Source organism: Urocampus carinirostris, chromosome 4 (genome assembly GCF_059441175.1).
Source record: "Urocampus carinirostris isolate Australia breed hairy pipefish chromosome 4, RoL_Ucar_1.0, whole genome shotgun sequence".
In the NCBI taxonomy this organism is placed as follows: domain Eukaryota; kingdom Metazoa; phylum Chordata; class Actinopteri; order Syngnathiformes; family Syngnathidae; genus Urocampus; species Urocampus carinirostris.
Window position 1 is genome coordinate 15,042,332 of NC_142352.1, and position 27,588 is coordinate 15,069,919.

At 37.9% G+C, this 27,588-nt stretch overlaps 1 protein-coding gene across 2 annotated transcripts; it reads right to left on the reverse strand.

The window, feature by feature from the left end:
• tmem255b (transmembrane protein 255B) lies at positions 1–27,566 on the reverse strand. 2 transcript variants are annotated; one of them, XM_088333183.1, is made up of 9 exons: positions 27,370–27,566; positions 25,747–25,889; positions 24,892–24,954; positions 10,248–10,337; positions 4,742–4,822; positions 4,392–4,477; positions 4,168–4,327; positions 1,817–1,963; positions 1–538 (listed from the first exon to the last, which is right to left on the reverse strand). In XM_088333183.1, the coding sequence occupies exons 1-9, from the start codon at positions 27,431–27,433 to the stop codon at positions 323–325; spliced, it is 1,050 nt and encodes a 349-aa protein (XP_088189309.1). In that variant the 5' UTR covers positions 27,434–27,566; the 3' UTR covers positions 1–322. The 2 variants fall into 2 exon arrangements, with proteins under 2 accessions (XP_088189309.1, XP_088189308.1); XM_088333182.1 differs by having other exon boundaries at positions 1–556.
• Between the last annotated feature and the right edge of the window lie 22 nt (positions 27,567–27,588).

The following is a 27,588-nucleotide window of genomic DNA, read 5'->3' on the forward strand; positions in this document are numbered from 1 at the left end:
TTTAGGTATTACTTTACAAACTTTTGTTTTGGTTTTGGTTTCAAGTTATGACAAAACATGTATACAACAAATAAGTAGTACTTACATATCCGCACTATTTTGGTATTATAATGTTTTTATCTAGCGTATTGGCTAATTACCATAGGTTTTTCTACCCCGCCATACGGCAAATTCCCCACCTCAGAAAAGTTTCATGCTGTATTCCGGGGGTCTACTGTAATTCCAGGATGAAACAACACCTTCCTTTACAGCCAAAACAGGAGGTCACAGACCTCTCTGTTTCCTCAAAGAATCCTGTTTTTTTTTTTTTTTAACTGGACTTTCAGTAATTGTAGGGCGGGGGCTTCTCGAAGGGGTTTTGTGAGGATCCGAAGAAGACTGGTGCGTTGGGGGTGAGCATGAAGCCTCCGTTGGTTTCCTGGGTGCCCCCCGCCTGCAGCGCGTGTGGGACACCTTGCGATGGCGGCTGGCTGTGGCTTTCCTCCGAAGGGCAGGAAGTTCCTCCTGGACCGCCCTCGGGGAGCATTTGAGGGGGGCCCTGGAAACTTGTGCTCGTCTGAGGAACAAAGAGTTGTCTTAGTGTCACATTTTAGCTCAAGACGCATCCACACATTTCTACTAATTAGGTCTATTATGATTGCCATAGTTTCTACGTTAACACTAACCCTAAGTCCTACCCTGACCCTAGCTCCAAACCTGACCTAGCTCCTATGCTAACTCTAGCGCCAACCTTAATCCAAGATCCAAACCTAATCCTCCCACACAACACAAGGATACTGCTGGAAGTGTGAATTTCCCTACGGGGATGAATAAAGTATCTATCTAGACATCTATCCATCTATCTAGACATCTGTCTATCTCTCTATCTAGACAGCTGTCTATCTATCTAGACATCTATCTCTATCTATCTATCTAGACATCCATCTATCTAGACATCTGTCTATATCTCCATCTATCTAGACAGCTGTCTATCTCAATCTAGACATCTATCTCTATCTATTTAGACATCTGTCTATCTATCTATCTAGACATCTGTCTATCTCTATCCAGACATCTATCTCCATCTATCTAGACATCTGTCTATATCTATATATCTAGACTCTATCTATCTCTCTATATCTAGACATCTATCTAAACATCTGTCTATCCATCTATATAGACAGCTGTCTATCTTTCTAGACATCTATCTCTATCTAAATAGACATCTGTCTATCTCTAGCTAGACATCTATCTCTATCTAGACATCTGTCTATCTCTATCTAGACATCTATCTCTACCTAGACATCTATCTCTACCTAGACATCTATCTCTATCTAGACATCTGTCTATCTCTATCTAGACATCTATATCTATCTATCTAGACACCTGTCTATATCTATCTATCTAGACATCTGTCTATCTCTATCTATCTAGACATCTGTCTATCTATCTATCTATCTATCTAGACATCTGTCTAATGTTCGGGTAATGGTTGATATAAGGGTTAGATATGGGATTTAGGCCAGGGTTAGAATAGTGCTTCTCAATTATTTTCTTTCGATAAATTCAGTAATAAAAAAACGGATTTGAGAGGACAGACCATAAGATAGAGAAAAATGCTGAGAAAATGGAGAAAATGCTGAGCAAACTGATGGAAACAAAAAAGGAGCTGAGGATGTTTGGAAAGAAATGACAGAAATCAAGAAAGACAATGGGACTTAAGTGAAAACGGGAAAAGAACTTGAGGAAATCGAAGAGGTAATCAAACCATATTGACAGATAATCAATGAAAAAAACATGGTTCACATAACAATTTTTGGATATGTTGTATTACTACCTGAACCGGGACAGGATAGTTGGGGTAGGCAGGAAGGTTTTGTCCCGGAGGACAGAAGCCAGCATAGGTGAGCATGTGCTGGGTGGGGTTGTATAGGATGTGTGGAGGTGGCACCGGGCTTGGTGCCATCGCTGGAGCTGGTTTTTGCTGGGAAAGGTACAAAAACTTAGGAAGAGTCATCAAAATTTAGATCATGTATGGACACATGTAAGAAATGCACTGAAAGCTGGATAAGACCACATCAGCTTCTTATCAACTCTACTGTAAACAGGCAACTCTGGAGCCAAATGCGGCACTTTGGGTCTCTATATTAGGTCTCTATGTTTGATATTGGAAAATGATATGGTTTCTGTATGGAAACAAACATTCGTAACATTTTCCAATTAATATAAATATATAACGGGCAAGAAAATGGGTCAGGTATACAAAAGGCGAAAACATTGTGGAGGAAATGGGTTCCCACACACTGTACAAGAAAACAAAATATTGAGGTCTGTCGACCCCCGCTGTGTTAAAGCACCACACACCCGTACACCTTGGGGGTATTGCACAAAACCAGGATAAAAGATTAAGCCTGGATATGTTTGTTATTTTGGCTGAATCCAGCCTCAAGTCGGTTGCATGGAAGCAGGTTAAATTAAGCTCGGTTCAGTCACCGTGGTGATCTATTCTCTACAGCTAATCTGCTCCTGACCAAGTTTACGACCAGGCTAATGTTATCCCCAGAATTAGATCTGGCAACTTTACTGTCTATTATGTAAAAAATGAATGGGTTCTATAGCATTTCCATGGACTTTCTTCATATTTTACATTAATTCAACTATCCTGAATTAAAAATGTTACATGTAGGCTATGTTGTTGTATCATTAACCTCTCTTGGATGTATAATTTCAAAACTCATTTTATAACAATTCATGTCATAAATCTATGGCTGTCAGGCCATGTATTTTATTGCTATGCCAATTAAGAATGTTTGTCAAACGGCCATCGGAGTTTTGATGAATATGAATATTATTGCAGTTTTTGACGCAGAAGCTTGAAAAGATTCTCTTTGACAGGCATAATCTAGTTAGATATAGGTCAAATTCACATTTATCTGTTCCTTTGTCAAAGAGAGGGATCAATGAATGATAAAAAAACTATTTAGAATTGTCTTTTTTATTGATAAAGTACATTGTTAACAATGAGATTAGACCTTTAGGGTAATGGTTTTGGTTGAAGCTGGGGTTAGGTTTAAAACTTTCACAGGAATCAGAAACAGCACTCGTAGCTCAAATGGCAAGATGTCTGTATCGCAATCACAGGGTTATGATTTTGATTCTCAGTCAAGCCCGTCTAAATTCTAGGGTTAGGTTTTTATTAGAGCAACCAAAACCACCAGTTGAGCTACCAGTACTTTTTCTGATTTTGAACAAAAACACCAATCGTAATCCTAGCTGCAACCAAAACCATAACTGTAGTTTAAGCCAAAACCCTAATCCAAGCTCCAACAACAGGCACCCAACCCTAGGATGTGTACTGGGGATTGAACCCACAACCCTATTTACAGAAATCAAGCAGCTTACCAGTTGAGCTACAAGTGTAACCCTAGCTCTAAACAAAACCCTAACCCTTGAACTTGCACTGCGTAGACTGGCGAACAAACCCATAATTCTACAACTGTAATACAGGCTACTTAACAGTTAAGCTGCCTGTACTGGTCCTGACCCAATACTCTAACCCTACCCCTAGTTCCAACCATAACCCTAGAATCAACCCTGTGTGTAGAAGACGGGCCCCTTACCAGTTGAGATACCGGTGATGTTCCTATTGATCAAAACCCTAACCCTAGCTCCAGCCTAGATCCTAGGAAAAGGTTTTTGGTTTCAGGGAAGGCTTTCAAATAAGGGTTGTTGTTTCAATTAGGTTTCAGATAAGGTTTAATGTTTCAAATGAGGCTCTCATATACCAAGGTTTTTGTATCAAGTTAGGGTCTTAGATTGTTTTAAGTTTTGTATGAGGGTTTTTAATTACGTTTGTGTTTTGTTTTTTTTACGGTAATTAGGGTTTTAAATTGGGATTTTGGTTTCGAATTAGGACAGCTTTCACTGGTTTACCCCTGCCGCATCATACAGGTGCCCTGCCCATGCGGTTCAAACTAGGGTATCATATTTCAGGTTTTGATTTCAAATGAGGTTAGGTTTTTAAAAAAAAGGTTTCAAATGTATGTTTTAAACTAGGGTTTTGGTTTGAAATCATAGTTTCAAATTAGGGTTTTTTAAACAAGGGTTTCAAATCAAGGTTATGATTTCAAATTTTTGTTCCAAGTTAGGGTTTCAAGTGACTTTTTCCCGTATTTTCCGGTTCCTCACCATGTCCTTATAAGCTCCGAGGATGGCGGCAGCGATGATCCCCAGGAAGAGGCCGATGACGTTGAGGACCACCGAGGCCCACAAAAGACGATGGAGGTGGATCACATCCATGCAGCCGCTGACCCCCGTGAACTCAAAGTAATGGGGGTGGTACTCCTTGCTGTGACACACATACGGTCAAACGAGGTCCGAAATAGGACCCTTTTTGTCCTATCTAGTCCTACCTGTCGCAATTATAAAGGTAGCAGCAGTAGCAAGTGTTGCTCCTCAGCTTCAGCTTGCAGGTTTTGCCTGATGAACTGCATGTCTCCTGTAGGTTTATTTTAACTTTTACTTAAATGTGTTTTCTAGGGTAAGGTTTCAAATTCCTACTTTCTTTGTCAAAATTTTTGGCTGCGGTGAGAAAATTGGAATATAGCTGCTATAGTTGCGTTTTTTCACCACAACATCGAAGTAGATTAAAAGCTTTGGTAATGCTATGTATGAAAAAGGAAGTTAGGAATTTAATACCTTACCAGAGTAACTCAAATGTGCAAATTACATTAAATATATGTGTGTCTGTGTGTAGCTTGACCTCAGTGTAGTAGCTGTCAAAAGCGTAGCCGGAACCACTGGTGTAAAACTCACACATGTCCTCTTGCAATGGTCTGATGTCCTGAGGGATTTAAAAAAAACGACAGTTTTAACAAGGAATAGGGTTTCAAATCATGGTTTCCGATGCATGTTTTGTTTCAAATTAAGGTTTTCCTTTTAAGTTAGATTTGGGGTTTCCAGGTTCTCTCTTCCTCTCTCTGGTTATCATATTACGGTTTTAAATTATGGTTTAGGTTTCAAATCAGGTTTTTAATTAGGATTTCAAATTGAGGTTTAGGTTTCAAACAAATGTTTTAAAGAAAATTTGGGGTTTCCGAGTAAGGTGATCTTTTCAGATGAGGGTTTCACATTTAAATTAGGATTTTAAATTAAGGTTTCAGAATATATCGTTTAAAGAGTTTTGAATTAACTGGGGTTTGAACGTTTGCCTAGGATTCCCATTTGAAGTTGGGATTTCAAACACAGGTTTTAAACGAGATTTGGGGTTTTAAATTAAGGTTAGGGTTTAAAGTAGCAGTTGAGAAGTAAGATTTGAGACTACAGTTAGGGCTGGAACAAAGATCATGGTTTTAATGTTTGGTTCAATACAAGGGTTTGGTTTTGAAAGTAAACCTAGGTTTCAAATTATTGAGATTAAAATTAGTGTTTCAAATTAGGGTTGTGGTTTGGAATAGGGGTTTCAAATTAGGGTTTCAAACTAGTCTCAAAATAGGGTTTAAATTCGGGTTTAAAATTAGCGTTGGTTTTTAAATTGATGTTTTAAATGAACATTTTTGTTTCGATGTAGTGTTTCAAATTAGAAATTTTGTTTCAAATTAGGACTTCCAATTCCATCTTTGATTTCAAATCAGAATTTATTGTCATTGATATGAACGTTGTGAAACATTGTATGCATAAAGATTAGACATGGCACTCCAGGGTAAAACGTGTAATGTAGAGACAGAAGAGAAAAAAAAGATAAAAGATTCTCAGATTGAATAGGCAAAAAATAATAATATTAATTACATACCTGTCAAGCTCCAGGGCTCCATGCCCTTACAAAATGTGGTATTTTCCCTTACAAAATACAAAATAATCTTACACCATATTTTTTTTCCAAACGTGTTTATTTATGTAGTTTAATGTGTTGTATTGTACACGTGTTTCGTTATATCATATATATTGTTAATGGACATTTTGTTGTGAGATACTGAGGTTTATTATAAAAAAGGTTCAAAAATGAACTTGCTTGGACGTTCACCGTAGAAGGAAAAAATACATGCAAATATAATTAAGTAGAATAATACATTTTATTATTTAAATTATGAATTCATTTCCTGCATTAAATTATTCTTGGTAATATACTAATTAAAGGGATAACCAAAAACTTGTCTTTTTTCATTTTCTCCTTTTATACTTCCTTTTTTTCTTAACTTCTTTATACAACATAATCATTCGTAATATAATGCATCAAAGCAAGTGAGCCGTTTGAGAGCCGGCTCTCATTAATGAGTTGAGCTGAAAAAGCCGGTTCTCTAAAAAGAGACGGACTTCCTTTCACTACATAACTACCACATGAAATCTGAGGCGGCAGACGCATGCGCACAGAAGCATCAAACTGCTCGCTTCCTTTGCAACGAAAAAAAAAAACGTACTTTACAGCAAAAATGTACAGGTTGACAGGTATGTAATTACAAAATAATGCTTAGAAATTAGTGATTCAAGGGCGGCACGGCGGCGCAGTGGTTAGCGAGTGTGCGGCACAGTTCTCAGGGCGTGAGATTCAACTTTCCTGTGTGGAGTTTGTATGTTCTCCTCGTACTTGCATGAGTTTCCTCCCACATTCCAAAAACCTGCATTTCAGGTTAAATGGCTGGTCTAAATTGTCCCTAGGTGTGAATAAGAGAGCGAGTTGTCTGTCCCTGTGTGCCCTGCGATTGGCTGGCAACCAGTCCATGGTGTCCCATTGCTCGGAGATAGCTGGGATGGGCTCCAGCACCCCCGTGTCCTTACTAAGGATAAGCGTTGCTGATAATGAATGGATGGATTAATGATTCAAATTCAAATTAGTTTCCGTTTCAAATTACTCTCTGAAGTTATGGTTAAAATTAGGCTTTAGTTTTAGTTTTTTAAAATTAAAGTTTGTTTCAAATTCAAGTTTTACATCTGGGTTTTAAGTAAGTGTTTTGTTACAAATTAGGATCTGGTTTCAAATTGAGGCTTCAAATCAAGTTTGTTTTTCAAACTATGGTTTTAAACGAGATTTTGAGTTTCCAAAAAGGTATTTGTGTCTACAAGTTGAGTTTCAAATTAGGATTTTAGACGAATTTTAGGGTTTGGAGCACAGGTTATCGTTTCAGTGTTTAGTTGCAACCTGATTCTACCGAAGATGAAGGGGCTCACGTTTGCTTGGAGGGGCATTAGCTTTGCTCAAATGGATCAACTCCAAAACACACTGAGAGACCTCCACCTGAGCATGCAGGCTTTCGCAGAATGTATTTCTGCAAGACTTTGGTTTGGAGAGGTGCTGTGGAGGATCAACAGAAAACAAGAGGCTGCTGAGATCTGGGAGAAGACATGGAATATCACCATACAATCAGTAGAGGACGTTCCTCTCTACTTGCAGGAACCTGAGTCTGGACCTTTGTTGGATTCTGCTGAACTTCGCCTTCGAGTAAAATAACTTGGTCCTACATAAGTCCTTTGAAAGGTGAAGAACTAAGTCCTTGCATATTTGGTCGATAGTATACCGTAATAGAAAATGCTGGGTAGATTTTGAAGGATTTTACATTTTAGGTATTTGACTATAAGGGATTTTATACACAAATTACAGTTATTGAATGCAATGAAGATTTTTCACAGAGGAGGCTGAAGTTCGATGACAGGTCGCGCCGTTCCGAGTGTGGAGTGTTTTGGCTGGGGAATTTTGATAGCGGGGCGCTGACGAGGGAATTAGGCCTTGTTTTGATAAACGCTTGCCATTGTTTTGAGCTGATATGAGTTTCCTTTAGAAATGGCGGCGCCTTTCTGCGAGGAGGTGGTGAAGCTGGCACCTGACCCGCCCCATTGGGGGGGGGGGGTCTTTGTGACCCACCGGTCAGACGAGGTGGCGACGTGGGGAGTTCCTGGCCCGTCCATGGGGAGTGGCCGATGTCCCGGCTTTTGAAAAGACGAAGATGGAAGAGAGACGGGAGATCAGATGGGAGATCGAGAATGAGAGGGAGGCTGGACGAAGACTAATTCGACAATATTATCATATTCGGCTAAATTCCATGGAAATCACTTAAATACTTTAAGACAATAAATCTGCCCCCGTGTGAAAATGCCGGCTATCTTCATTTTCCCATTAAGAAAAGAGCATGCATTGTTAGGAGAATGAAGTTTGTGTTTGGTTAATGGAGTCAGATAACTAATTCGAACAATTTGGTAAACGCTACATTTGTAATATAGTTTTTTCCCTAACAATTGTAAAGAGATGTTTGTAAATTTTGGAGAAAAATTGTTGGATTGTGTGAATATCCGAAGAAGATCATTGGATTGTGTTGTTTCTGGTTTATCTTTTGTTTTGGGTATGAACAAACAAGGTGTTGGACAGTTTTAAAAATCACGCAAACGACTCCAAAAATTGATTTTCCCTCTCTTTTTACCGTATGCAGATTTAACTCTTTTGGGTTTGGGGGGCGCCGACCACGCCAGGGTTGGGTAGGGTTACTTTAACTGGATTACTTTCAATTACTTTTGGATCACTCCAACACCAAATATGCTAATAAAAGACAAAAGAAACTAAATATGAATACAATGACCAAATTTTGTGCAGGCTTGGGGAGTAACGGAATACATGGAACGGCAAAAGTAATGTCGGCAAGCGGTTTGGATTTATTTTCATTTTGTTTCTGTCGCATTTTATGTTCGTTTTGCCGGAGATCAAAGCCAGGAGAGAAAGCTTACCACGTGTTGTGAGTCATCATTTTATTCATATTTAGTTTCTTTGGTCTTTTATTCGCATATTTGGTATTGGAGTAATCCAGAAGTAATTGAAAGTAATGCAGTTAAAGTAACCCTACCCAACCCAGGACCACGCGTCAGCATGACCGAATGCAAGACTTTCAAACTGCAGATTAGCAACAGCAGACCTTTCAGCCTGCACCAGCACGATACGAGCAAGGAGCTCATTAAATGATTTAATTGTGAGAAGCTCCGATGAGCAATGAAAATAAATCATGTGAGCGCCTTTGACTGCATGCATACCTGATCGATAGCAGAGAACGAGCGCCAGATTGGTCTATTTAAACCCCTCCGTCTTCATTATAATACTGTTGATATTTGGGGGGTTTAATGGGATCATTTTCGGGTCCTCACAGCTAAAATGTCATATCGTGGCTGCATTGAGCACATTTTTTACTGCACATGGATTGAAATAGGAATTGACATTTGCTTCCTGCTAGAGTTAAGTGGCATTAAAGTAGATTAATTTTGCGCTTCATTGCAGCGAGTTTTACGCATTATCAATCGGGTAATCCACCAATCAAATGGGCCATTTGCTACGGCAGGGCGGGACATTCGAAAATGACGAATGCTTTTTTTTTATACTTTTATTTTCAAACGTTTTATTTTTTATTTTTGGATGGAAGTATTTTTTTTTACTTTCCTTTTTTCCGTTTACTTTATATTTTTTTAAATTATATTGTATTTTTTCATTTTTTTTCCCCTTTTTCCTTCCGTCCTCAGAAATCATCCGGCTGGAAACAAACTGTCTTCTCAAATTTTGTGATTAACGAAACACCGCGAGAATTATCTTGCTTAATGAGAATTAGCGAATATCGCGAGAGTTTTTTCCGGAGTGCAGGGATTGGGAACCTTCTTGACCCAAAGAACCCATCCATTTATCCATTATCTGCACCGCTTATCCTCAGTAGGGTCACGGGGGTGCTGGAGCTCATCTCAGCCATCTTCGGGCAGGGGACACCCTGGACTGCTTGCCAGCCAGTCGCAGGGCACACTGGGACAGACGCTCAGTCAAAGTTAGGGACAATTGGACCGGCCAATCACACCCACCCAAGCACGGGGAGAAAATGCAAACTCCAGGAAGGTTCAATCTCATGACCTCAGAACTGTGCCACACACGAAATATGTCCACTTGATGTTGCCAAAGCCAGGTGCCTCTCACAAAGACGCTTTAGTTGTATTTCTCTCTCTCTCTCTCTCTTTTTCCCTCTCTCTCTTTCCTTGTCCCACACTCTCTCTTTTTCTCTCCCTCCGTTTCTCTTATTTCTTTCTCTCCCTTTTCTTTTCTACTAAATCGACAAGTCCGGCCCCCGAGAGAATGTTCTATCGTGTGGCCCCCGAGTAAAATGAGTTTGACAGCCCTGCTCTAAGAGATACTTTGACATAGGCTATAAAAGGGTCCAATTGTAAGTTGATTTATTCATTTTTATTTATTCGTTTATTTTCATTTTTTATTATTGATAAAAATGACAGAGATGTAAAAATAGTTTCCTTTCACTCACGATAAATTCCGAGGCGATGATGCCGTCCACGATGGCGCAGAAGAAGGAGGCGATGACGCCGATGCTGACGAAAATGATGGCGGCCATTAGCTTGAAGAGAAGAAAAAATGAATTCAATTATTAAAAGGTTTTTATTAAATATATGATTCAACTGAGAAAGATCTTCATTGAAGGTGTACTGCATTGCAGGGCCGACCCGAGCCTTCATGGGGCCCTAAGCAAAAGAAGATTTTGGGGCCCTTATTACTTGATCATCTCATCTCATCGGCTGCACCGCTTATCCTCAGTAGGGTCGCGGGGGTGCGGGAGCCCATCCCAGCAATCATCGGGCTGTGGGCAGGGGACACCCTGAACTGGTTGCCGGTCATTTGCACACCTATTAGAACTCATGTTTTAATCCAAGGGTGGGCTACCATTTGGAATCAGGGGCCGAATTGGGTCCAAAATTTTGGACCAACGGGCCGATCTTGGAAAAAGATCCAATTTTATCATCCGCGAATAAATATACATGCAGACATTTACATGGTGTAGGTATTTTCAACTAGATTAGTCTCATCAAATTGGTTTTGAAACGGTCACAATGAAAGCAAAATAATATATAAGGCCCCTGTTTTAAGAACTTCATTTGATATTTAGTTTTCAAGCGTTACAGTAGTTGCACTTTTTTAAAAGTATTGTTTAGTATTTCTCTAGTCGTATTTCAGTTGGTTCTCGTTTGTTGACTCTGGGACTGTGTTTATGGAGTCCGCCATGACACTCATTGAGCTCACACGGTAGCATTGGTGCTTGCAAACTTTGAATCGCGTTTATTGGCTTGTGCTTTTATTAAAACCTTCCCCTGATTGGTCGGCGTTTTTAAAATTGAACAGTAACAATTGTGGTTGGCCAAAACTCCATCACTCACGAGAAAACCTTGAAAAAAACGCTGTGCTTTGCGGTTTCACAACCGCTCTACGTTCAAACTTCTGACTTTGACTTCGGACTGCCGCAACCCCCTGCTGCCCCCCTACAGCCCCCTACCGCCTTCTTCTTCTTCAACACCTCCCCAGGTCTTTCCACTTTGGGAACCACTGGACTAGATGAATTGAAACAATACAAGGAAATTGAGAAAATAGGAAGGGAAAGCAGAAAAATATAAGAAAAAGAGGAAACTGCTAAGAAAGAAGAACACAAAAGCGTAGGAAAAAAGGAGCAAGAGAAGGAAGAAGAAAAAGCAGGTGAGCGGTAGCCTCCTCACAGATGCCTACCATGCCATTGGGCTAGCATATAAGTTACTGTTGATCCTTTCCTGTACACAGGTTGCATGTGAGCGGAGCTTCTCTGCTTTAAAATGTGTAAAAACTAGGCGCTGCGGTGTTTCGCTCTCTTCCAAGTTCGTTACGTCCATTCAAAATAGAGACTACCGTAGAGTTTAGATAGCAATCAGGAATACAGTATTCACTAAGCGTCGAAAGAAAAGGCGATTTGGTGAATGTGGCAACCGACTCGTGTCCCTTCTTTTTCTCTCTCTTTTTTTTAGAAAAGCTGGGTAAAAATTAAAAAAAATAAAATTCTGCTCACTCTGAGTCTCCGTAGTTTTTAGCCTTCTGTGGACTCATTTCTGGATGCACTACACCAGGGGTTTCAAACTATTTTTAACTCGGGGTCCACACGATAGAACAAACATTCTCTCTGGGGCCGGACTAGTAGATTAGAGGGAAAGAAAAAGAGAGGGAAATAGATAAGAGAAAGAGAGGGAGAGGAACAGAGAGAGGGTGGGACAAAGAGAGAAATAAAAAAGAGAAAAGAGAGAGAGCGGGAATGAGAGAAACAAAAGAGAGAAAAAGAGAAATAGTGAGAGAAGGGGAAAGAAAGAAGAGAGAAAGAAAGAAGAGAGAAAGAAAGAAAGAAAGAAAGAAAGAAAGAGATAAAGCCAATAATGTTTTATTCATTTTGTTTATTTATTAGGGTTTACATTTACGGTTGCTGATACCGAGAGTTTACAGAGAGCGAGAGAGAGAGAGAGAGCAAGCGAAAGAAAGAAAGAAAGAAAGAAAGAAAGAAAGAAATAAAGAAAGAAAGAAAGAGAGATAGAGAAATACAACTACAGCGTCTTTGTGAGAGGCACCTGGCTTTGGCAACATATTGGACATATTTCATTCAACCTGCAGCTCGTTTTTCTCTTGCTCTTCCCTCAGCGTTGTCTCGCAGACCGGATTCAATCCCTTAGCGGGCCTAATCCACCCCGCGGGCCACAAGTTTGACACCCCCTACACTACACATTACAGCGACATCTAGTGGGCAAATATAAAACACTGATCCTAGCTCCATCGCCCCTCTGACTCAGAGTATGAGACCCCTGATCTAGGGGAAGAGCTCGGGACAGATCATGAAAATAAAAGGAAAGTGTGTACTATAATTCATGACTGGCAGCGTAATAACAGGTTTTTATGGGAGCTTTTTATCATGATCCGTAATGTGACTATCGCAGTGGCTTCGGGGAGTTTAAGTGGATAATAAACTCGATTTTTTCCTCGGTTGTTGTGATAATAGAGGATGTTTTGCGGGACTTTGAAGCACGGAATGCTTGGGAACATTTATATAGAATAGAAAAATACTTGCGTGTAAAAATCAGGTCAGCACTAACATGACTCAGTTTGGCTTCATTATGTTTTATTTATTTTGTTTATTTATTAGGGTTTGTATTTACGGTTGCTGATAATGAGAGTTTACAGCAGGGGTGTCAAACTCGGGGGCCAAACGATGGAACAAAAATTCCTTCGGGGGCCGGACTAGTAGATTAGTGAGAAAGAAAAAGAGAGTGAAAGGAATAAGAGAAAGAGAGGGAGAGAAAAAGAGAGAGAGTAGGGCAAAGAAAGAAAGAGTGGGACAGAAAGAGAAATAGAGAGAATGTGAGAAACAAAAGAGATCAAAAGAGAAACAGTGAGAGAGGGGGAAAGAAAGAGAGGGAAAGGAAGAAATCCTAGATAAATAAAAAGAGAGAAAGAGAGAAGGGGAGAAAGAAAAAAGAGGAAAGCAAGAGAAAGAGCGAAAGAAAGAAAGGGAACAAAGGAAGAGGGAGCAAAAGAAGGTAAAAAGACACACACAGAGAAAGCGACAAAGAGTAACAAAGAAAGAGAAAAAGAGACACAGAGAGCGAAAGAGATAGAGAGTGAGAGAAAAAGTAAGGAAGAGCATGACAGAGAGAAAGAGAGATGGAGAGAATGTGAGAAACAAAATAGATTTAAAGAGAAATAGTGAGAGAGGGGGAAAGAAAGAGAGAGAAAGAAAGAAATCCAAAGATAAATAAAAAGAGAGAAAGAGAGAAGGGGAGAAAGAAAGAAGAGGAAAGCAAGAGAGAGAGAGAAAGAGGGAAAAGAGAGTGAAATTGAACAAAAAAAAAAAGAAATACAAAGAGAAATACAAAGAGAGAAAGAGAGAAAATAGTAGAGAGAGAGAGAAGGGGAGAAAGAGAGAAGAGGAAAGCAAGAGAGAAAGAGAGAAAAAAGTGAGAAAAGGAAGAATGAAAGAGAAAGCAAAAGAAGGTGAAGAGACACAAAGAGAGAAAACGACAAAGAGGAACAAAGAAAGAGAAAAAGAGAAACAAAGAGAGGAAAAGAGAGAGAGAGTGAGAGAAAGAGGGAGGAAGAGAGTGAGAGAGAGAGAAAAAGAGAGTGACAGAAAGAAATACAAGTACAGCATTTGTGAGAGGCATCTGGCTTTGGCAACATCAAGTGGACATATTTCAACCTTCAGCTCGTTTTTCTCTTGCGCTTCCACCAGCGTTGTCCCGCGGGCCGGATTCAATCCCTTAGCGGACCTGATCCGGCCCGAGGGCCGACTGTTTGGCACTACTGGTTCACAGGGAAATATGAGATAAAATATTTTGGGGCTTTTTATTGTTTTATTATAACTACTGCAACAAATATACAATAAATCAAAAACAAAAGAAAACAGTTTTAATCATTTCAGACATTTTTTCAATTGTTCTGGAATAGTAAAATAAGAAAAGCAATGCTTAAAAAATACCTAGTTTGGCATATTTAAAAATATTTGAGAAGAATAAAATAAAATCTAGTAAAACATCATGCTCACCATAAAAAAATAATTTCTAAATCATTTTATAAACATCTGTTAAAATTGTAAAATGAGAAAAAAAATTCTAAAATATTAATATAACAGTAAAACAAAATAAAAATCATGCTCAAAATAAGAAAAAAAATGATCTGATGTGGTAAATATTTTCTTGCTGTAGTATAAACGGTAAAATAAGGAAAAATAATGCTTAAAACGAGCATAAGTGCTATTACATAGTAATAACATAAGTACACAGTAATAATATGATAAGTAGTGAATTTATAGAGGCATATGAAATATGTTTGAAACCTAATTGAACGAGTAAGAAAATCACTGAGTAAAAACATAGTTTCATAAATGCATATAACATTTTTTTTAAAACTTCATTGATTATAGTACAATAATAACATAGTAATAACATAGTAATAACATGATACGCTGTTATTGTATAAATGCCTATCAAACGGGGATCCAGTTGTGCTAAACAGTAACAAAAAATTGGTAAGCTAATTAGTGGCTAAATTAGCGCAGCGAGTGGCTCAGGCAATAGAGCCTGATCAATCGACTCGCGATTTCCCGTTAGCTTAGCGCTAACTGTCAAAACATAAAACACGTTCGCTGGCGTATCTTCCAAAGCGCGAAAATGTGCGGCTAAAGTCGCTCCAAGGTCTTGTTGCAGTGATCAGTGACTGCGCAGCAAAGAACAACTTGTAATAAGAATCTAACATTTCATCGGCTGCTAGCTAAAATACGACGGCTCTATTCATGCCGCAAGGTGACCGGGAAGTCTTTATTTTGTGCGTGAAATATAGCGCTCGTGTCGGGAAGCGCCTTTGAGAGGTGAGAACGGAACAAGCGCTTGCTCGAGCGTTCAGTCATAAAGTCAAAGTCTATGAGTATAGATGGAGGGACCGTTTTGTGGGGCTTCATTGGCCCGGCCGTCGCTAACAATGGTTGGCTAACGCTAACAAAGAAAAGGCAATGAAAGGTGGTTCAAGTGAATTATTTTCAACAAAAAAAAGAGGAACCTATTTTGCGAAATAAATAATACGCCGTGTCAAAGGTACGCTTTCTATGCTGTCCTACTTTTTGTCAGGTTCTGTGGGCAGAGAGGTGAATCCCATAAAACAGGGGTGTGCAAACTTTTGAGAAATCGAGCCAAATTTTGGTAAGCTGAGAATATGTAAGGGCCGACTATTCATCCTGGCATTCTTTAGAGTTTTTAATGAATTCATACTGCGGGAAAAGTTTGCAGTTCTTGGCGACCAACATCACAACCTCCTAGCTCGCCTTTGTAGCATTTTCATTTGACTCACAGAGCGCTGCTGTGGTGTTAAAACAGCTTCCAGTTGCTTCACCTTTTCACAGTGTTGGTTTCCAGTTAGCCTTTTGTATTCAGCAAGTTTCGTCTCGCAGTGCCTCTTGATATTATCTCATCTCATTAGCTACACCGCTTATCCTCAGTAGGGTCGCGGGGGTGCTGGAGTCCATCCCAGCAATCATCGGGCAGTGGACAGGGGACACCCTGAACTGGTTGCCAGTCAATCGCAGGACACACGGGGACAGACAACTCACTCACCCATTCACACCTAGTGACAATTTGGACCGGCCAATTTACCTGAAATGCATGTTTTTGGAATGTGGGAGGAAACCGGAGTGCCGGATTTGAACCCACGCAGGAGGTTCCCAAGACATGAACTGTGCCGCACATGCGCTAACCACTGCGCCGCCGTGCTGCCTCTTGATATTATATTATTTGAAAACAGACACAGTCTCTTGGCAAATTAGGCAGCCGCAGTTGTTTCGGATTTCGGTGAAAAAAAATACTCCAATTTCCACTTAGGATCGAGAGGTTGCAAGTTTGATTCCTAGCTCCTCCGGGTTAAGTGTCCTTGGGCAAGACACTGAACCCTGATAAGCAGGTAGTTGCCTTGCATGGCTGATGCTGTTATCGGTGTGTGAGTGTGTGTGTGAATGGGTGTGAAGCACATTTTAAAGTGCTTTCGGAGGTCTTCAGTGACTTTAAAAGCGCTATAGATATATATATATATTTATGCAGACCACATTAAAACCCTTGTCCCGGAAGCGGCAGCCCTCACAGTCAACTTTCCTTTTTTTATTTACAGTTACCGCGTCGGAAATGGGGTAGGTTAAAATTTTAACAGAAAACCAAAGGCACGGTGGCGAAAGGGCTACTGCCATCATATTAATCTTTTGAAAGAGGCCGAGGGCCAGTAAAATATGACTCCGGGCCGTAACTTGGCCTCGTGCCGGACTTTGGACATAACAAACAAGATTTTAGAGAAGGATTTATTTACAGAGGGAGTCTTTATCTGGGAGTGCACAGAAACAGAACCGCAAAGTTCACTCGGATTTTCAAAAGTCCAAAGACATCAAAGCTACGCCAACACAGGCTCGACTATACAACATCTAAAGGGACAAAACATGAAGAAGATGGCACAGGATATGTAAGGACACAAATTAACTGTAATTGAACAAAACAAGAAAGAATGACGACAAGAGAGAGATTCCAATAAGAGGACAGAACAAAATCCAGCGTGCCATGACGACAAAACCTTGAAATATAATGAAGGCACACTAACTACCTGTAACTGAACATAACATGAAAAAAAACGCATAATATGTTAATACTAGTTTTAACCGAAAAAAAAACACGAAGTCAAGAGGACACAGGGAACAATTACATTATGTTCCACTACAAACCAGCTCTAACTGAACATAAACATGAAAGAAAGTCAAAGCAGGATAAGTTGGACCACTAATTAACTAACTGAGCAAAACATGAAAGAATGACAACACAAAATATATTGAAATACTACTTCAGAATAAACAAAACACTAAAGAGTTTGAAGAAAACTTACTCACATGAGGGTAGAACTAAATGAAACATGAAAGGAGGACACCCAAGACATGTTGGGATACTAACTAGCCCTAACTGAACAAAATGTGGAAGGAAGACAACACAGAATGTCTTGGGACAGTAGCTAATTGAACAAAAACAAGAAGGTAATACAACACAGAATATGTTAGAACACTAACTAACTAACTGAGCAAAACATAAAAGTAGGTCAAGGCACAATGTTGGGACACTAACTGGCTCTAACTGAACAAAATGTGAAAGAGTGACACCGCAAAATATCTTGGGAGAGCAACTCTAATTGAACAAAACATGAAAGGGAGACAACCCAGAAAGTGTTGGGACACTATCCCATTGAGCGAAATGATAAAAAAGCCAACGCAGAATATGTTGGAACACTAAACACAACATGAAAGTAAGACGACAGAGTACACATAACCGAACGTTACTAGAATGATAACGGGAGTGCCATGAGAGTTAGGCCATAAAACACTGAAATTACCAGACAAAAGTAAAATGGTGATGATTAATCAAAGTGACTAGAAGGAAACAAAACATGAAAGGAATCCAACAAAGCTAGCCTTGAGCGCCCTAATATACTCCCAACATATCATCAGGTCTTTAAACCCTTAACGAAGAAAATACGTCTGACCGATGTCAACAGTAACTGAAATATATCATGCAACATATCATCGGAAAGTTTAAAGTCTTGGGATTTAAGATATGATAACCATTTTAAATTGTACTCATCGGAGAAACATCACGATCAGTCTGAAACAAGATACCTGAAAATTATAAACCTGGAATAGCTCCCCCAATAACGCCCCTTGGTATTAAGCTACCAACAGGGACTCGTTACATCCAAGACGGTCCAGTGAATCCAACCGTGTCGAATATTTACAAATAATGCCGATCGATGAAAAAAAAATCCTCCTAAAAGTATTTCTGCATCATTAGACCAACCTTGTTGCAATCCGTCTGTTTCGCATCCAGGGTTGGGTAGGGTTACTTTAACTGGATTACTTTCAATGACTTTTGGATTACTCCAATACCAAATCCTGAAAGGGGGATGCCACATGTGCGGTCCCTTCTCAAGGTTTCTTCATTTTCCTCATGTTGAGGTTTTTGAGTTTTTCCTTGCCCTCATGTTGGTTCCAGATCAGGGGATGGTGTAATAATCTGAAAAAAATAGTCTGTGTAATAACCTGTGAAGCCCTTTGAGACTCTTTGTGATTAAGGGCTCTACAAATGAAAATGACTTGACTTGACTATGCTAATAAAAGACAAAAGAAACTAAATATGAATAAAATGATGACTCACAACACGTGGTAAGCTTTCTCTCCTGGCTTTGATCTCTTTGATCTCCGGCAAAACGAACATAAAATGCGACAGAAACAAAATGAAAATAAATCCAAACAGCTTGCCAACATCATTTTTGCCGTTCCATGTATTCCGTTACTCCCCAAGCCTGAACAACATTCAGTCATTTTATTCATATTTAGTTTCTTTTGTCTTTTATTAGCATATTTGCTATTGGAGTAATCCAAAAGTAATTGTAAGTAATCCAGTTAAAGTAACCCTACCCAACCCTGTTCGCATCATAATTCCCGTTTACAGATTAAAACACACTTTTATTCTATAGCATATGAGCAACCTATATTTTTATTGACAATATCTGTATATTATTTGCCCTCATTTATGTTTTAGATCAGGTGATGGTGTCATAATAGTCTGTAGTTGTCATGTCCTGCACGGTTGTCATGGCATCCAGCTAGCCCCGCCCCTTGACACCGGCTGAGACGCATTGAACTGATTGTGTGTGAAGTACTTAAACGCTCCTTTTGGGACTGCCCGTTGCGAGACCGTTGCTTAACCTTGAGGAAAACCTGTTCATGCCTGTTTGTTCTGTGTAAGGCCTAGTTTGTAATTTTGATTACCTTTGAACCTGTTTTGTTTTGTCCTTGATCCGTTTATGTGTTGGACAACTTTTATTTCTCAATTAAAGTGAAAGATCGGCTACGCAAATGAGTTCCGACTCCCTGCTTCCCGGTCCCGTTTCCTGACAGTTGGTTCGCAATAATCTGTGGACTGTGCAGCCCTTTGAGACTCTTTGCGATCAAGGGCGTCACAAATAAACATGACTTGACTCGACTTTGTCGGCCTGGAGAGGGATGGGCACGACCAGGCTGTACTTGCCCAAGACACTCCACAGGAAATGGTGCACCTACGACCTGAATGGTTAAGGGATTCAAACAACCAACCAACAGTTTCAATTACATTTTATGGGAGCAGTAAGGGGTTAAAACACCAAAGAGTAACGTTTCCCCCATGAAGAAGCAAAACACAGAACATGATAATCCAGAAAGTAAAGAACATGAAAGTACAGAAAGTAAAGAACATGAGACTTTTCGGAGCAAACACCGGACACCGTCCCGCGTATTCGAGCTGCCACCCGACACCGTCAAGTTCGCATGAAAAATTCAAGCGCTTGCCTGGAGCGGTGGAGAAGACGGATAAATAAAAGTCTCCGTTTTCCTCGCATGATCTCGAGAACGGACTCCAGAAAGAAAAAAATACAAGTTTGAACAAGTGGAAGAAAGAAAATGAACTCGAGAAACAAAATTAGGGATTTTTGAGGGGGAGATAAATCCTAGAATTCCTTTTCAAATGTCATTTAGTTTAATCTGAGTATTGTTTTTCTTATTTGATGCCAGTTTAAATTTGTTTTGGTAATATCATTTTAGTACTCTTTTCTATGTTTCATTTAAATGACTTAAATATTACTTTACTATATGTTTTAATTATTTTCAAGTATCGTTTGAGATTATTTTTCTTGTTCGACTATATTTGATGTATTTATTTTATTTTTATTTTTCACTCTATTTTAGAAAGTTATTTCTATGCAATCATTTGAGTTTTTACTATTTTTTAGTAATATTTAAATTTTATTCCTCTTGATTTATTTTATTTTAAATTTATTATTTAGGTCATAATTTAAGTTTTATTTTTACATTTTATTATATTTTTTAGATGATTTCATTGAATCCTTTAATTATTATGTCAAATTATTTTCAGAATATTTTTCAAAGATTATTTTACCTATATGACTGTATTATTCTTTCTAATACCAATATTTTTCATATAACCATTTTAGTTCATTATTTTACTATATTTATATATTTACTATATTCTCCACCTACAATTTTAAGGATTATTTTCTTATTTGACTCTGATTTAAAATGTTGTTTTTTTGTTGTATAATTTTAGGACTATTCTTTATATTTCTATATATGATTTTGAAATGATTATTAGATATTGTTTTGGAGATTACGGTACTTTTCTTTTTTGATTATTAGGAAAATGAAAATAAAGTCCTAACGTAATTTGATTTCTATTTTTGTATTTTTCACTTTATTTTTTAAATTATTTGTATGTAATTACTTACATTTCTACTACATTTTGTGAATATTTTAAGTATTATTCATCTTAATTTATTATATTTCTATGTATTATTTAAGTTTTATTTTGTATATTTTATCATATTTTTTAAATGATTTTATAGAAACATTTATTTATTAAAAGATTATTTTTCCTATATGACTATTATTCTTTCTCATACCAATATTTTTTATATAACCATTTTAGTTAATTAATTTACTATATTTATATATTTACTATATTTTCACGTATATTTTTAAGGATTGTTTTCTTATTTGACTTTGCAGTTTATTATTTTTTGTCAAGTAATTTAAGTATTATTTTCTGTATTTAGAAATATTTTTATATAATAATTTCATTTTGGTACAACATTTTAAAAACAATTGTAGTCACATTTTTAGTACTTTTTCTTATTCGAATGAATTTATAATATCGTAATATAATTTAACTGTTATTTTTTTGTATTTTGTTATGCTTTTATCAGATATAGTATATAATTATTCTCTCTATTATTTAAAATATGTTTTAATTTCAGCAATGTGTATTATTCTTCTAGGGGGGAAAAGTAAATAAAATGATACATAAATTTATATCACGTGTGGTTACGAGAAAAATCTTTTTTTAAGGTATGAGAAATAACAAAAATAATATGAGCACCATTATCTGCCATCTAAGATCACACGGGTGTCAAACGGGCGGATCAGGGCCGCTAAGGGATTGAATCTGGCCTGCTAGACAATGCTGAGGGAAGCACAAGATAAAATAGAGCAGCAAATATGTTTACTTGTTGCCAAAGCCAGGTGCCTCTCACAAACGCTGTACTTGTATTTCCTTCTCTCTCTCTCTCTCTCTCTCTCTCTCTCTCTCTCTCTCTCTCTCTCTCTCTCTCTCTCTCTCTCTCTCTCTCTCTCCCCCCTCTATTTCTCTTGAATTTCTCTTTCTCTATCTCTTTGTTTCCTTCTCTGTCACAATTTCTCATTTATCTCTTTTGTTGATCACGTTCTCTCTCCCTCTTTCTCTCTCCCTCTCACTTTCTTTTCTCTCCTTCTATTTCTCTTTGGATTTCTTTCTATCTCTTTATTTCCCTCTCTATCAATATTTCTCCTTTTGTCTCTTTTGCTTATCACATTCTCTCCCACTCTATATATAGATATATCTATCTTTTTCTCTCTCTCTTTTCTCTCCTTCTATTTCTCTTTGGATTTCTTTCTATCTCTTTATTTCCCTCTCTATCAATATTTCTCCTTTTATCTCTTTTGCTTATCACATTCTCTCCCTCTCTATATATAGATATATCTATCTTTTTCTCTCTCTCTTTTCTCTCCTTCTATTTCTCTTTGGATTTCTTTCTCTCTGTTTCCCTCGCTATCACTATTTCTCATTTTATCTCTTTTGTTTGTCACATTCTCTCTCTCTCTCTTTCTCCTTCTCTCTCTCTCTCTCTCTCTCTCTCTCTTTTCTCTCCTTCTATTTCTCTTTGGATTTCTTTGTCTCTATTTCTTTATTTCCCTCTCTATCACTATTTTGCCTTTTATCTCTTTTGTTTCTTACATTCTGTCCGTCTCTGTCTCTCTCTCTCTGTCTGTCTCCCTCTTTCTCTCTCCCTCTCACTTTCTTTTCTCTCCTTCTATTTCTCTTTGGATTTCTTTCTATCTCTTTATTTCCCTCTCTATCAATATTTCTCCTTTTATCTCTTTTGCTTATCACATTCTCTCCCTCTCTATATATAGATATATCTATCTTTTTCTCTCTCTCTTTTCTCTCCTTCTATTTCTCTTTGGATTTCTTTCTCTCTATTTCCCTCGCTATCACTATTTCTCATTTTATCTCTTTTGTTTGTCACATTCTCTCTCTCTCTCTCTCTCCTTCTCTCTCTCTCTCTCTCTCTTTTCTCTCCTATTTCTCTTTGGATTTCTTTGTCTCTATTTCCCTCGCTATCACTATTTCTCATTTTATCTCTTTTGTTTGTCACATTCTCTCTCTCTCTCTCTCTCTCTCTCTCTCTCTTTTCTCTCCTTCTATTTCTCTTTGGATTTTTTTGTCTCTATTTCTTTATTTCCCTCTCTATCACTATTTTGCCTTTTATCTCTTTTGTTTCTTACATTCTGTCCGTCTCTGTCTCTCTCTCTCTGTCTGTCTGTCTCCCTCTCTCTCTCTCTCTTTTCTATCTCTCTTTCTCTTTCCCCTTTTCTCTCTTTCTTGATCCCACCCTCTTTCTTTTCTCTCCCCCTTTCTCTTTTCCCTTTCCTTCTTTCTTGGTCCCACCCTCCCTACTTTTCTCTCCCTCTCTTTCTCTTATTTCTTTCTTTCTCTTTTTCTTTCTGTCTAATCTACTAGTCCGGCCTCCAGGAGAATGTTTCTTCAATCGTGTGGCCCCCGTATCAAAATGAGTTTGACACCTCTGTGCTATCAGATCTTTCAACTATTTCTCCTATTATTTCAAGACATTTGTCATTGTGGAGGTCATTAATAGTGTGTGTTTTTCTTTTTAGTGGTGATAATTAGTGACTGCTTGTAATCTCACTCACACATACTCCATTTGTATTGAAAAATGTACAAAGTTGTGATTAAAAAGTCAAATTTTAGAAATTAATTGCAGTTTTTTTTAATTAATTGAAATTTTTATAAAAAATTCAAATGTAAACACACTGAAGAAATGAAAAACAGGCAACAGGTATAAAGTTTCTAATCTAGTTTTTGGTTTATTAATTTATTTTTTTACTCTTTGAACCCACTCTACATATTTTATTTTCTTGGGGTTCGTTTTATGGAAATTATTAAAGGGGAAGTGTGCAATTATTTTTTCAACAAAATAGTAAGTAAAAGTGGAAGAAATACAGGGTAACATTTCTTGTCTGTATTGGGCAACGTGATTCGATTTTGTGCCTCCTGTTACACTTTGGCTACAAGGACGTTGGCAAGCGACCGATGCTAACCCAATATCTGCTTTGCCGGCAAAAATAGAGCCCAGGAAAATCTTTACGACGGACCGCAAACGCATCGCGCTAAATCACATTTGTCAACCGTTTCCTGTCACGACAAAAAACGCTAACATTGATCTTTCCTTTTCGGGATTATGTAATAACTGGATTATTGTTGTAGGTTTACGATAACAAAGGTCAGCTATGGAAGCCTGAGAGTGCCAAAATGCAATAAACAATTGAAGTTTTGAAATAAAAAAATATTCACGAAATAAAAGGCAACTAAAAACTATTGTTAAAATATCATTCATAATTTTATATTTTAAAATAATTTTGTATTTTATCATTAATTAAATCATTAATTAAAGAATTGACATTTTGAATTTTTAAAAAAATCACAAAATAAAAGGCAACTAAAAACTATTGTTATAATATCTTTCATAATTTTATATTTTACAATAATTTTACATTTTATCATTAATTAAATCACCCATTCTTAATTTAAAAGACAACATGGTTTTAAAGGTTATTCGTTATTGTGTTCAATTTTAGGTAACACTGATAATTTTGGGATATTTAATAACCACAACTGTATTTCTTACATAATGGAAATTAATTATTTTTGTTTATTCTCACTAAAAATAATACTTTGTTTTTTACAGGAATACTTTTATTTTTTAGGCTTGTTTCTAGTTTAGTGTAGTTTGTTGTAGTGTAACTTGATGTTAAAAGGCGACAGCATGTTTGATGAGTTTTAGTTGGTCAATAAAAAAATTAAAAATAAATAAAGTTATCACGTAAACACTTTATTCATAATGGTTTTTTTTTTTTGGTTTAGTGTGGTATAACGTCAAATGGTATGATACCAAATGATAATATAAATTGTGCTATGTGGCAATCGTTTGTCAATAAAGCTTTTAAAAAAGAATGGGAAACAGGACCATAAGTTTCTGGTTATTTTTAGAGCTTAAGATTTGGATAACGTAAATTATCTTAATAACAAAACATAGCAAAACGTTACCATTAGTTTATCAAGAAAGCATGTAAAAACAAAAATAGAAATAAGTGTATATGTCTCCGGGTTTTTTTAAGAAAATATTTTTATTTTAGTGGTAACTTAGTGTAGTTTAAGTTACGGTCATTTTAATAATAATAATAATAATAATTTCCTTTGTATTGTCATTCTTTGTAACAATGTACACAGAACGAAATGTCGATACACCGGACCCGTTGTAGCGAGCCGATGCAGCCGCAGCCAACAGAGGGCGCCGCCTTTATATCGAAAGATGACCGAACATTGTAAATTCTTTGTCAATAAAACATTTTAAAAAGAAAGAAAAAGAAAACTTACCATCGGCCTCCGGTTTTCCACTAAATGGATGCCGACGATGCCCAAAAAGGCCCCGAAACTCAACTGGTGTGAGAAAAAAATAAAATAAAAACAAATTAGGGAAATAGTAATAGTTAGAAGTGAAAGATAAACCGAATTGCATGGAAAACCACTGAAAACATTCATCTGTATTTTATGTTTTGATACGCCCTTTTTTCAATGTTTTATGGAAATTGGGTAGGTAGCTAGCTAGGTAAGGCGGTAGGTAAAGCGATAGGTAGGCAGATAGGTTGATATAGAGGTAATTACAGGGGTAAAGAGGTAGGTAGGTAGGTAGGTAGGTAGAGCGGTAAAAAGGTAGATAGAGAAGTAGGTAGGTAGCTAGCTAGGTAAGGCGGTAGGTAAAGCGATAGGTAGGCAGATAGGTTGATAGAGAGGTAATTACAGGGGTAAAGAGGTAGCTAGGTAGAATGGTAAAGCGGTAGGTAGGTAAACAGAGAGAGGTAGGTAGGTAGCGCGGTAGGTAAGGCGCTAGGTAGAGCGGTAGGTAAGGCGCTAGGAGCAGTAGGTAGCTGTAGAGGTCGGTAGGAAGGTAAAGTATGTAGGAAGAGGTAAGAAGGTAAAGAGGCGGGTTGGTAGGTGGGTAGGTCAGTTGGTCGCTCTGTAGAAATATATGTAGATAGAGAGGTAGGTAGGAAGGTGGGTAGGAAGAGAAGTAAACAGCTAGGTAGTTAGGTAGGGAGGTTGGCTGGTAGGAAGAGATGTAGTTAAGTAGGTAAAGAGGTAGGTAAGTTAAGAGATAGGTAGGTAGGTAGGTAGGTAGGTAGGCAGGGAGCTAGGTAGTGAGTTAGTAATGTAGGAAGGAAGAGAGCTCACAGTAATTCCAGGGTAATAGCCGGCCACCGGGACGTTGTCAGTTCGCGTGGCGGAGATCAAACCAATGGCCAAAACCACCAGTGAAAGAATCAGAAGCGCCACCGTTACCCACAATGCAGTTCTCTTCCTCCTCACGTACGCTTCTGTGGACGGAACAAAATAAGATTTTCATTTTGTAGTTGTTGGAAACCCAGTACTGGGCGTCTTTTGGACGTTCAATTTTAGGTATGAAAATGCTCAGGTCTGTTTTAGACATGGTTTGGTCCAAACATGGCTGTTATGAATTAGATTAGGTTTAATCCATTTTACATGGACTAAACTTTGTCCTAAATGTGTTGTGTTGACAGGGCAGCACGGCGGCACAGTGGTTAGCGCATGTGCGGTACAGTTCTATGGTCTTGGGAACCTCCTGTGTGGGTTCGAATCCAGCTACCGGACTTACTGTGCGGAGTTTGTATGTTCTCCCCATGTTTGCGTGGGTTTCCTCCGGGCACTCCGGTTTCCTCCCACATTCCAAAGACATGCATTTCAGGTGGATTGGCCGGTCCAAATTGTCCCTAGGTGTGAATGAGCGAGCGAGTTGTCTTTCCCTGTGTGCCCTGCGATTGGCTGGCAACCAGTTCAGGGTGTCCCCTGCCCACTGCGTGCCTTGATGGGCTCCAGCACCCTTGCGACCCTACTGAGGATAAGCGGTGCAGCTAATGTGATGAGGTGTTGTGTTGTCCTCGTTTAATATGGTCCAAATGTATACCTCCAAAATTCATCTTTTCAATGTCTTGAAAATTATGTTCATTCACTTTCATGCAAATAAAGACGTCCTTTGGACAAAAAAACTTTGACATTTTTCTAATGTTTTTTTTAAACATGTTTTCCTCCTGATGCATTTTTTGGAAATATGAAAAAGGGGGGGGGGGGGTCTCATAGTCCCAAAAAACGTACATTTTCTGTCTACAATGAGGCATTGTTTTTTTTTTTACTGTTTTTTTTGTTTCATCATTTCCTGCCAAGTGTTTTGTTTGGTGTAATCTTGTTTATTTTTTCGAGTTTCTTTTCAGAATTTTAAAATAATCTGAGCAAAACAAAAACGTATAAATTCATATAATAAGTGTAGAGATATGTGTCGTAGAATAAAATAAAGGATTTTCTCATTAAAAATCAAGTTTCTAACATGAGATGTGATGTTTTGCTTGAGGACATACTTTAAAAAACAGAAAAATGTATTCAAAAATACATATGGAGAATTTATTTAGGGGAGGGGGTACTCTCTTCCCCCCACCCCCAAGCATTTATTTCTATTTAGTGATGTTATATGTATTTTTTTCTTTCAAAATCCTGCCACATAAACTTCGTAAAGCAACAGAAAAAGATACAAAAAAAACCAAGATACAAAAAAAAAAAAAACCTGAAGGAAAATACATTAAAAACAGTAAACATATATTCCCAATAAATCTTATTCCATGTTATTTTGTGGCAGTTAATAACATTAAACTCGTATAAGCTCTGTTCACAATCCCAAAACATTCATCCTCTGGAAAGAATATCCACTACTCAAATTATTTACCCCCCCGAGATTTATGTATACATATTGATATTTTAATGAACAGAATCGTAATGAAACGGTACCTTCGGGATCCAGGACGTCGACATCCGACGGCTGAGTGATCGGGCGCGCTTCTGGCTGTTGCATTTTGTCTTCGACGTGATGAAGGAAAAGTGAGAATAAAGACAACGACAATCTCCCCTGAAATTTGCGGGGTAAATTGTTTTTTTTTTGTAGTCCCTGTTGATTCACTGCGACCGCTGCATCCTCCAAGGTCCGTTCTCACAAACGACACATGATAC